The sequence below is a fragment of the Hypanus sabinus genome, chromosome 11, assembly GCF_030144855.1.
Source record: "Hypanus sabinus isolate sHypSab1 chromosome 11, sHypSab1.hap1, whole genome shotgun sequence".
In the NCBI taxonomy this organism is placed as follows: domain Eukaryota; kingdom Metazoa; phylum Chordata; class Chondrichthyes; order Myliobatiformes; family Dasyatidae; genus Hypanus; species Hypanus sabinus.
Genome location: NC_082716.1, coordinates 107,798,977 through 107,811,167, shown reverse-complemented (window position 1 = coordinate 107,811,167; position 12,191 = coordinate 107,798,977). Strand labels below are relative to the sequence as shown.

Sequence of the window (12,191 nt, the reverse complement as noted above, 5' to 3'; positions counted from 1 at the left end):
TTGTCTAAAAAAATCTTTAAAGCATCTGATTCCCTTTCTGTAGCAATCTTGAAATGTTGTATCATGTATAGAAGTCTAGAAGAGATGATTATGTAGAATAGGACTTGAGAGAAGGCATGGAGACCACTGTGCTTTCTGAACTGAGCCCATACTCTCAAGGTGTGCCTAATGACAGGATTAGCAATTGGTTTAGACATACGAAAAGAGAGTGAGGATCTAAGAAGTGCGGAGATGGAAACATTCATAGTAGAGTTCAGCTCCATTGTCACCCATAATGGGCAGTTGGACTGATTATAAAAATGAGACCAAAAGATGAGACAACAAATGTTAGCTGCCCAGCAGAAATTGGGCAGAGCCTTGTCCCAACACTTGTAGATTTTTGAAGATGAACAACAACGTCAGGTCCATACAACTACGGAACACAATTGCCAGTGGCTCTATGGCCAGATCAAAAAGTAAAGGGCTTAAAGGGCACTCTTGGCGGGTTCCACGTTTGAGGTTGAAGGGTTGGGATTGCTGAGATTTGGTCAAAACAGAGGTAGTGAGACACAAATATAACAGTTTAATCCATGTGATGAAACTTGGTCTGAAGTCAAATTTTTCTAAAACAGCAAAGAGGTAATTCCATTCCACACGGTCGAAAGCTTTCTCAGTGTCTAAGGAGATGACACATTCAGGGATTCCAACAAGGTGAGTATAAAATATTAAAGAGGTGGCATATGTTTAAAAAAAAGGGGAGGCTGTTTTTGACAAAGCCAGTTTGGTCTTCAGAAATAATTGAGGGTAGATAGTTCTCCAGTCTATGGGCCAAGACTTTAGCTAAAATTTTGACATTTAACAGAGAGTTTGGCCTGTATGACGAGCAGTCTTGTGAATCTTTGCCTCCCTTCGCTAGAAGAACGATGCATGCCTTATTATATGATGCTGGCAATTTACCTTGGCTAAACAAATCAGATAGAACCAAGGTTAATTGAGGTAAGAGTAGTGCTGAAAATGATTTAAAGAATTCTACAGGAACTCATCAAGTCCTGGAGATTTACCAGTTTGCAGTGACAAGATGGCTGAGGATATTTCCTCTAATGATATTGGCTCATTCAGTCTCATTTTGAAATCAGGAGAGAGCGTGGGGATAGTTAAGTTGTTTAAAAAATTCTCAACTGAAATGTTATCGTTTGGGGAGTCAGAAGAATAAAGTTGGGAGTAAAAATTCCTGAATGTGTCATTGATTTCAGAATGATTCGAGGTAAGGCCTCCATTTTCCATTTGAAGTTTTGTGATGTGTTGTTTGGCTTTAAGGCTCCTTAATTGGTTGGCTAAAAGTTTGCCAGATTTGTCACCGTGGATATAAAATCAGCTCTTGCTCTTCAAAAGTTGGCGTTCAATTGGATGAGTGGAAATAAGATCAAATTTGGTTTGGAGTTTCACTTGTTTTTTGTACAGCTCCGGATTTTTAAATTGAGCATACTGTTGGCACGTAGCCTAATGGATAAGGCATCGGTCTGGTGATCTGAAGGTCACTGGTTCGAGCCTCAGCTGAGGCAGCATGTTGTGTCCTTGAGCAAGGCACTTAACAACACATTGCTCTGCGACGTCACCGGTGCCAAGCTGCATGGGTCCTAGTGCCCTTCCCTTTGACAATATCGGTGGCGTGGAGAGGGTAAGGCTTGCAGCTTGGGCAACTGCCGGTCTCCCATACAACCCTGCCCAGGCCTGCGCCCTGGAAACCTTCCAAGGTGCAAATCCATGGTCTCACAAGACTAATGGATGCCTATATTGTTGGTCTATTTCTTTAATTTGATTAGCCAGAACTAGCCATTCTTTATGGGTCTTTCTTTTCATATTTGCAGAGCAGGAAATTATTTGACCCCTGAGGTATGATTTCATAGCGTCCCAATCAAATAGGCTTGAGTTTTCAGATGATGTATTGGTGTTAAGGAAAAAGATTATCTGCTTCTCCATAAATTTTACAAAATCATTATCTGACAGTAAGGTCGAATTGAAATGTTTATTTATTTGTGGAAGGCCAGGAAGATTTATGAACAGGAAAACCAGGACATGGGCTGATATCACTAAGTTCTGATAAACACAGGAACCAGCTGATTATCGATTAAAAAATAATCAATTCTAGCAAAGGTGTGATGAACGTGTGAGAAGAAAGAATATTCTCTCTTACTTGGGTGGAGAAAACGCCATACATCGGAGATGCCATAGTTGGAAAGGAAGGACTGAACTCATGAGGCAGATTTGCTTAGTACTCTGGGAATAGCAGACGATCTAACCAACAGTTGAAGTCTCCACCTAGTATGAGAGAGTATGAACTCAGATCAGGCAGCGCAGGAAAAAAATGTTCAAAGAATCTCACATCGTCCAAGTTAGGAGTGTATATGTTAGCCAGCACTACCAATGTATTATATAATTTCCTTGAGACAATGACAATACGGCTGTTTGTGTCTGATACTGTTGTGGAGCTCAAAGGGAATGTTTTGGTTAATGAGAATTGAGACCCCCCCTGGCTTTAGCCTGAAAAGTGGAGTGGAAGTGCTGCCCCACCCATCGTGACATTAGATGGGAATTATAAGAACTGCAAATGTGTGTTTCTTGTAGAAATGCAATTGCTGTATTAAGCTGTTTGAGATGTGAGAACACCTTCCTTCTTTTAACAGGGTGGTTCAGCCCCTTACGTTCCAGCTCTCAAAATTTAACAGACTAACCATCCTCCTTTAAAAAAGATCAAAGTCAAGTCAAGGTTATTGTCATTTCGACCGTAAACTGCTGGTACAGTACACAGCAAAAACAAAACAATGTTCCTCCAGGACCCTGGTGCTACATGAAACACTACACTACACGAGACTTTGTGAGACAGCACAAGGCTACACTAGACTGTGTAAAACAACATAAAAACTGTCTACATAAAGTGCACAAAACAGTGCAGGGCAGTACAATAATAAACAAACAAGACAATAGGCACAGTAGAGGACAAATTACAATATAATAATAAATGATGTAGATGTCAGTCTAGACTCTGGATATTGAGGAGTCTGATGGCTTGGGGGAAGAATCTGTTGCACAGTCTGGTCATGACAGCCCAAATGCTTCGGTACCTTTTGCCAGATGGCAGGAGGGAGAAGAGTTTGAGTGAGGGGTGTGTGGGGTCCTTCACAATACTGTTAGCTTTGTGGGTGCAGTGTGCGGTATAAATGTCTGTAATAGTGGGAGGAGAGACCCTGATAATCTTCTCAGCTGACCTCACTATCCACTGCAGGGTCTTGCGATCCGAGACGGTGCAATTCCTGAACCAGGCAGTGATGCAGCTGCTCAGGATGTTCTCAATACAACCCCTGTAGAATGTGGTGAGGATGGGGGGTGGAAGATGGACTTTTCTCAGCCTTCACAGAAAGTAGAGACACTGCTGGGCTTTCTTGGCAATGGAGCTGGTGTTGAGGGACCAGGTGAGAGCCTCTGCCAGGTGAACACCAAGGAATTTGGTGCTCTTTAAGATCTGAATGGAGGAGCCATCAATGTTCAGCAGAGAATGGTCGCTCTGTGCTCTCCTTAAGTCAACAACCATTTCTTTTGTTTTGTTTTGTTGGCTCTGCACCAGTCCATTAGCCGCTACACCTCCTCTCTGTAAGCTCAATCATCGTTCTTGCTGATGAGACCCACCACAGTCGTGTCATTGGCAAACTTGATGATATGGTTCGAGCTGCGTGTTGCAGCACATTCATGGGTCAGCAGAGTGAACAGCAGTGGACTGAGCACACAGCCCTGGGGGGCCCCCGTGCTCAGTGTGATGGTGTTGGAGATGCTGCCTCCTATCCGGACTGATTGAGGTTTCCCAGTCAGGAAGTCTAGGATCCAGTTGTAGAGGGAGATGTTCAGGCCCAGTAGGCTCAGCTTTCCAATCAGGTCATGAGGAATAATTGTGTTGAATGCTGAACTGAAGTTTATGAACAGCATTTTTTTATCCAGATTGGTGAGGGCCAGGTGGAGGGTGGTGGCAATGGCGTCATCTGTTGTGCAGTCGGGATGATGTGAGAACTGCAGGGGGTACAGACTGATTGGGATAAGCAATATCACAATTTTGGGTATCAGCTCTGGGGCAAAAGTGTAAAACAAAAAGAAGCAGGGCAGAAATAAATCCTGTATAACAAGGACTTCGAAGGGTTCTTAAAACAGTATTGGGATTAGAATAACCTCCCCCGCCCCCCACCCCCAAGACAGCTGCCAAAGAACATAGCAGCAAGCTCTTAAGAACAATAGTCACCCAACAGTAGAACATCCTATCATTCATAGCATCATCTGCAACTCCATTATTGTTATTTGAAGGAAACAGTAAGCATTTAACACTCTTAAACTGACATTGTGCTTAATGAGGGGTAAACAATTTCCCCAAGGTTTGTTAAACATGGCTCTGAAAACAGAAATATAAACTTATATTCGAAAAAAGTGAAAAAATAATTTTTAAAAAAGCAGACTTTACCCAATATTCTTCCCACGTAAGGTTGTAGAGTTCATTGAGTTGGAGATAAAAGGAAATACTCTCTCTCAAGAGCAGTCTGAGTGAATATTATTCCACCTTTCATAGTAGTCAGTACCTGACCCGGCCAAATCAGGCCAGACCTCGCTATCCGGGCATTACTAACGTTGCTCGCAGAGGGTATGGAAAATAAAAATATTTTATGAAGAGTTCCATGCAGTGGGGAGGCTATCGATATAGTTCTGTGCTTTGTTAACCGAGTGTAGCCACTTCTTCTCACCACTGGGAAGTGTGATGCAGAGCAGCACAGGATATAGTAGGGAAGGCCTGAGTCCTCGGTTGTATAGTTCCATCATTACTTCTCTGTACTCAGCTCGTAGGCTCAAAACTTCAGGAGAGTAGTCTTCCACAACCCAAATCTGTTGGCTGAGGTATTCTAGCTTCCCTCTCCGCCAGGTCTCTCTGACCAGGAGATCTTTAATCTTGTAGTGGTGGAGGCAAAGAATAATCGGACGTGGTCTCTGTCCTGGGGCTGGTTTCGCTGCGACTGAACAGTGGGTTCTATCAATCTCCGGTGGGGTCGGGAGGGTCTCCTTCCTGAAGATCTCACAAAGCAGAGTGGAAAAAAATTCAGTAGAACACCCGCCTTCGATAGATTCTGGCAGGTCCAGGATGCGTAGCTTCCAAGTCAGTAATTTTAGCCGTTAACTTGATATTGTTTTCACGTAAGCTGCAGCAGATAGTTTCCAGTTCACTTCGCGCTGGCTTAGATCATTTGTGGTGAGCTCGAGTAAGGTAAGCGATGGCCATGGTCCTCCACTTTGGATTGCATTTGGCAGCAGGCTGAAAGACGATTTGAGTTCGGCCACTAATGCCACACGATGTTGGTCTAGTAGCCTGGAGATGGTCTCCACAGTCAGGCCAGCCACCGAGCCGTCTTTTTTCCCGGGCTTAGTATTCCTTGAAGTCATTGTGAAGCGAGCGTATTCGCAGGCAGGTGGGAGAGCAAGAAGTCTAACAGTTTGGTATGAGAGAAGGGGGAAGAAGGAGTGTGGAGATAGAAAATAGAACGGAGCACTCGTTCTCTGTGATTACTCCATATGACTGCTGACCGGAAGTCAGAGAACAATTTTCAATGACCAATTGACCTTTGGACTGTGTGGGTGACCAGAGTGACCGGAGGAAACCCACGCGGTCACGGGGAGAATGTACAGACTCCTTGCAGGCAGCACTGGAATTGAACTCCAAACTCTGGAATGCCCTTAGCTGTAATAGCATTGTCTCAGGGAGAATATAGAAATTCCTTCCAGGCACCAGCTGGAATTGAACCCGTGTCACCTCTACTCTAAACCATTGTGCAATGCACTACACTACTGTGCTGCACCAAACACGGTTATCTTTTTTGATGAAAACTATGCAACTGCTAGAAATCTAAACTAAGAAATGGAAATGCCACAAGTTCTCAGCAGATCAGTTAGTGGCTGTAAAAAGAGAATCTGGCATTTTGTGTCAACAGTCCTTTGACACGGATGTTGCCGAGCCTCCAAAGAGCTTCCATGACTTTCTGTTTCTTTGGGAACTGGTATTGCAAACATTTGTCTAGTATAGAGCACAGTAGCATTAGGGTAGCACCTCGGCGTAGTGGTTAGCACAATGCTTCACGGGACAGGTGACGCAGGTTCAATTCCCACAGCTGTCTGTCAGGAAGTTATACGCTCTCTCTATGGATTGTGGGAGGAAACCAGAGCACCTGGAGGAAACCAACACAGTCAAAGATGTTCCAATTTGTAGGTTAATAGGCCATTGTAAATTGTCCCGTGATAAGGCATTGTTCGGTGGCACAGCTTGAAGGACCAGAAAGACCGATTCTGCGTTGAATTTTAATAAAATAAAAAAATATATGAGGGGCCAGGAAGGCATGAATTGAATTAAAGTTGAAAAGCGTCTGAAGGCTGCTAAAATGTTCTCCTTCCCCTCCCTCCCCCCCCCCTTCCATTTCAGCCTTGATGAAGGATCTCAGGTTGAAACAACATCAACTGCTCACTAACCCCCCATTGATGCTGCCAACTTGCTGAGTTCTTCCAGCAGAGTGAGTGAGTGAGTGAGTGAGTGAGTGAGTGAGTGTGTGTGTGTGTGTGTGTGTGTGTGTGTTGCTCATCATTTGTAGCATCTGCAAAATCCCTTTTGTTTAAAACGTGGATTTTTGTTTGCCTTGATTCAGGACAAAGATGAGCTTAACTCTGAATTCTTTCAAGAAAACTTGTTGGTGTCGACAGAGAGCTTGTTTCTGGCTGGAACTGAAACAAGCAGCACAACACTGTGCTGGGCTCTTCAAATCCTGGCAAAGTATCCGGAAGTTCAAGGTACGCTTTAATTCAATTCAAATCAGTTCCGGGGTCAAAACGCAAAACACAGTACCAATGGTCACACACAGCACAAAGCACTCACAAGGTAGCAAGCACAAATGGTATCATAATCACACAATAAAAGAATCAAAAACTCACTCCACCAATCTCCAGTTGATTTCAATGGAGCCCGTCTCCTGTGAGCAAACACGGTGGGGGGAGCCGGCTCCAGCCTGGACACTGCACCACACCGTCCCTGGAGGAGTGCACTGGCCCCAAAGCAACTACCCCCGTCCCCAGGTGAAACTGCAGCTTGAGGCCCAGTCCTCACATATAAAATACAACAAGCCCATATAGAATATCAGTAAAAATACAACTGAACAAACTGTATAGTCCAGACCTTCAGTCCATTGAAATCTTCAGTTGACCATAAAAGAGCTTATCTTCAATTCAGAATCAGGTTTAATATCACCAGCATATGTTGTAAAGTCTGTTAACTTTGCAGTAGCAGTACAATGCAATACATGAAAATAGAAAAAGACTGAATTATAGTAAATATATATTAAGTAGTTGAATAAGTAGTGCATAAAGTAGTGAGGTCATGTTCATGAGTTTAGTGTCCATTCAGAAATCAGATGGCAAAGGAGAAGATGTTGTTCCTGAATCATTGAGTGTGTGCCTTTAAGCTCCTGTATCTCCTTTCTGATGGTAGCAATGAGAAAAGGGCATGTCCTGGGTAATAGGGGTCCTTAATGATGGATTCCACCTTTCTAAGGCACTGATGTTTGAAGATATCTTAGATACTATGGAGGCTAGTGTCCATGATGAAGCTGACTGAGTTTCCAACTCTGCAGCTTACTTCAATGCTGTGCAGTGCCCACACCCCGTACCAGATGGCAATACAGCCAGTTAGAATGATCTCCATGGTACCTCTGTAGAAATTGCAAAGTGTGTATCAATTACACGACAGTGTCAAAATCAAAGTTCAAAGTAGATTTTATTATCAGAGTACATAAATGTCACTGTGCACAGCTCTGAGATTCATTTTCTTGTGGACATCTTCAGCAAATCTACTGAATTGTAATTCCAACAGGATCAATAAAAGCTCAACCAGAGTGCAGAAGGCAACAAACTGTGCAAATGCAAATGTACATAAATAGCAATAAATAACGAAATAATGAGATAAAGAGTCATCTTCCGCCAAATCAATCATTGAGGTCTTGGTTGGTTCACTCTTTTGAACCTCCCCCTTGACCTTACTGCCATGAGTGACACTACTAGGAGGCAAAATCCAGACGCAATCACTCTTGGGATTTTCAGCTCTCAAAAGCCATCAAAACATGCAGAGAAATGCATCATGTGTGTCAAACAAATCAGTGGGAATTATGCTGGGGGCAGTCCGCAAGTGTCACCACACTTCTAATATGGACCTCATTGAAACCTGTTGAATGTGGAAAGGCCTTGATAGAGTGGCTGTGGAGAGGAGTTTTCCTATGGTGGGAGAGTCTGAAACCAGAGGACACGGGCTCAGAATAGAGGTACGTCTTTTTAGAATCAGAATCAGATTTAATATCACCAGAATATGTGATGAAATTTGATGGCAAAAGTACAAGGAAATGCATGATAAATAAATGTAGAGAAAAAACCTGTTACATTAAATTATGTATGTCTATTTAATAGTTAAGTCAAAATAACTAGTGGAAAGTAACTGAAATTTAAAAAATTCTGAGGTGTTGTCCATGGGTTCAATGTCAAAGGGTAAGAAGCTGTTCCTGAATTGCTGAGACGAGGAGGAAGTTTTTAGCCAGAGAGTGGTGAAGCTGTGGAATTTGTTGCCATAAGTGGCTGTGGAGGCCAGGGTTTGATATATTGGACAGAATTTGATATATTCTTGATTGGTCAGGAATTAAAGGAATATTGAGGAGATTGGGGCTGAGGGTGAAAATGGATCAGCCATGAAGAAATGGCCAAATAGCTTAATTCTGCTCCTATATTTGATGATTTCTTAGGGCCTTCTGGTGCCAACATGCCCACAATTTACCAACCCTTACTAATCTGTACCGTACGTCTTTGGAATGTAGGAGGGAATCAGAGGATTTGGAGGAAACCTAGGGGGTCACAGGGAAGAATGTACAAACTCCTTACTAACAGCAGTGGGAATCAAACTCTGATCAGTGTTCACTGGTGTTGGAAGACATGACGGTGCTAACAGCTTCATACCATGCTGCCTGTGTATGCAAGGGTGCAATGAGAACCATACCTGCAGCAGTATCACAGGCACACAGCATATAAGCTGAATGCTGGAAGAAGAAACATAAATGAGACAGAATTTTTACAAGAAAGATCACAATTAGGACAAAACCATGAGGTTCATTTCTGTGACAGGTGATCAGACACTCACCTCTCTTTCATCTCTCTCTCTCCCCCTCCTTCCCCCATTGGATGTTTGCAGTCTTCTTTTTCTTTAATGGGCTCCTCTGAGGTTTATTTGTTTTGTGGCTGCCTGTAAAGAGACAAATCTCAAGGTTGTATAATGTATCTACGTGCTTTGATAATAAAGGAACTGTGAACGTTGAAGAACAAAGTCGACTGTGTGATTGGTACCCTATCTACCACTCTAAAGGTTTCACTGTCCTCTCACCCTAAACACTTGTCTCTTTGCCATGGGTTCATGGAGAGCCATCCACAGGATGCTCTTTGTCTAAGCTGCTGTGACAATATCTCCTGTGCCTGTGCCTTCAAGCAGCAAGAACAACAAAGGCAGCGGGTGCATGCCAATACTGCCGAATAATGCTTCTCCGAACAAGTCATCTTTTAAAACATCAGTTCCATTTGAGTCCTCTTTTTCATTTTATCTTTAAAGTTAAAAGTGCATAAATGTCACCAGATACAATCCTGGGGTTTATTTTAATGCAGGCGTACTTAGCAAGTCTACAGAATATTCAAACAGGATCAATGAAAGATCAACTGGGGTGCAGAAGACAACAAACTGTGCAAATGCAAATACAAATAAATAGCAATAAATAATGAGAACATGAGATAAAACTAACTGAGTGAACAGCTACAGAATCTAGGCCTCTGTACTTTCCACTGCAACCAAAATACCACAATCTGTGCAGATTGGAAATAACACCTCCACCTCACTGACAATCAACACTGGCGCACCACAGTGATAGGACCTCCCGGTTGCCACCCACTTCAACTCTGCCTCTCACTCCCATCTAGATATGTCCATACATGGCCTCCTCTACTGCCATGATGAGGCCAAACTCAGGTTGGAGGAGCAACACCTCATCTACCGTCTGGGTAGCCTCCAGCCTGGTGGTATGAACATTGAATTCTCCAATTTCCGGTAATTCCCTCCTCCTCCCCCCATCCCAGGTCCCTCTCTGCCTCTCTCCCCTTTCAACTTTCTGCTCCCTTATCTCTACAGTTCCTTCCTGCTTATCCCCTCCCCTCCTTATCTTTCCTCTGATTGGTTTTCCATCTGGCGCCTCTAGCCCTTCCCCCTCTCCCCTCCCCTATCTCTATTACTGGGCTTCAGCCCTCTCTTCCCCCCACATTCCTGATGAAGGGTCTCGGCCCGAAACGTTGGCTACCCTTTTCTCACGGATGCTGCCTGACCTGCTGAGTTCTTCCAGCGTTGTGTACATATATAGTGATATGGGCTTCGCCCACTGCTCTACTCTCTCTACATCCATGACGGTGTGGTTTAGGGACAGCTCAAATGTTATCTATAAATTTGCTGATAATGTAACCATTGTTAGCAGAATCACATATGGTGATGAGAGGGTGTAATGGAGAGAGAGATTACAGCTAGTTGAGTGTGGTGTCATTCCAACAACCTTGTACTCAATATTAGTGAGCCAAAGAGCTGTTTGTGGACTTCATAAAGGGTAAGATGAGGGAACACAAACCTATTCTCAAAGCTATTGGAGGTTTACTGAGCAATTTCAACTTCCTTCAATATCTCTGAGGACCTAACATGGTCACAACATATTGCTGCAGCTATAAAGGTGACAAGGGAGTGGCTATATTTATTAAGAGTTTAGGGATATTTGCTATGTTTCCAAAGCACTCCCAAATTTCTACAGATGTACCGTGAAACACTTTCTGACTAACTTTATCAGCATCTGGTATGGAGTGGGGGTGTGGCAACTGCACAGGATTGAAGTAAATTGCAGAAAATTGTAAAATTATTCAGCTCCATTAACAAGGAGCTGTGCCTCAAGGCGGCATCTATTACCAAGAACCCTCACCACCCAGAAGATGCCCTCTTCTTATTGTTATCATCAGGAAGGAGGTAGAGAAGCCTGAAGGGACATGCTCAATGATTCAGGAACAGCTTCTTCCCCTCTGGCACCTGATTTCTGAATGGACATTGAACCATGAACACTAACTTACTATTTTTTTAAAATTCTGCTTTAAGCTCTACTTATTTTAACTTAATTATTTAATGTACATGCATATACCAGCTGTAATTCTGTTTCTCTTATATATTTATCATGTTGTTAACACATATCACAGCATATGCAGATGATATTAAACGGTTCTGAAGAGTCCTTAAAGTGATATTATTGATTGTGGGAACATTTCATTGGTGGGGGAAGTGAGTGCAGTTTTCTCCTTCTGATCAAGAGCCTGATGTTTGAGGGATAGTAACTGTTCCTGAACCTGGTCATGTGAGTCCTGAGACTCTTGCACCTTCTACCTGGTGGCAGAAGCGAGAAGAGAGCATGGCCTGGGTGTTGGGGATCTCTGATGATGGATGCTGTTCACCTACAACAGTGTTTCATGTCGATGTGCGCAGTGGTTGCAAGGGCTTTACCCATGATCTACTAGGCCAAATCCATTATGTTTTGTCTGTTTTTCCATTCAAAGGTATTGGTGTTTCTGTACACTCAGTCAATACATCTCCACTGCACATCTAAAGAAGTTTGTCAAAGTTTTAGATGTCATCCTGAATCCCCGCAGACTCCAAAGGAAGTAGAGGCACTGCCGTGCTTTCTTTGCAATTGCACTTTCCTGTCCAGGTCAGGTCCTCTGAAATAGTAACAACCAGGAATTCAGAGTTCCTAACCCTCTCCACCTCTGATTCTCCAGTGAAGATTGGCTCATGGACATTTGGTTTCCCTCTCCTGAAGTCCATAATCATTTCCTTGGACACACTGACATTGAGTGAAAGGTTGTTGTTATGACAGCACTCAACAAAATTTTCACTCTCCCTCCTGACTGCTGATTCATCACTGCCTTTGACTGGATCCACATCAGCAAACTTGAATACAGCAGTGGAGTTGTGCTGAGCCACACAGTCGTCGTTTATTTAGAGATACGACATGGTAACAGGCTCTTCTGGTCCAACTAATCCA

At 43.3% G+C, this 12,191-nt stretch overlaps 2 protein-coding genes across 10 annotated transcripts in view; one reads left to right on the top strand and one right to left on the bottom strand.

Annotated features, from left to right (window-relative positions):
- The window catches only part of LOC132402257 (cytochrome P450 2C39-like), a 120,161-nt gene that overhangs the window by 80,100 nt on the left and 27,870 nt on the right, over positions 1-12,191 (bottom strand). For both annotated transcript variants that reach the window (XR_009514866.1, XR_009514864.1), the window contains 2 exons: positions 9,224-9,325; positions 7,558-9,122 (listed from right to left, as the gene is read on the bottom strand). The gene's annotated coding sequence lies outside the window, so the exon portion shown is untranslated. Of the gene's footprint in view, positions 9,123-9,223; positions 9,326-12,191 lie in introns of those variants that run through there.
- LOC132402262 (cytochrome P450 2C23-like) overlaps positions 1-12,191 on the top strand; it is a 219,312-nt gene that overhangs the window by 197,591 nt on the left and 9,530 nt on the right. For all 8 annotated transcript variants that reach the window (XM_059985068.1, XM_059985065.1, XM_059985067.1 and 5 more), the window contains one exon: positions 6,699-6,840. In XM_059985068.1, coding sequence (XP_059841051.1) covers positions 6,699-6,840 — 142 coding nt within the window. The remainder of the gene's footprint in view (positions 1-6,698; positions 6,841-12,191) is intronic.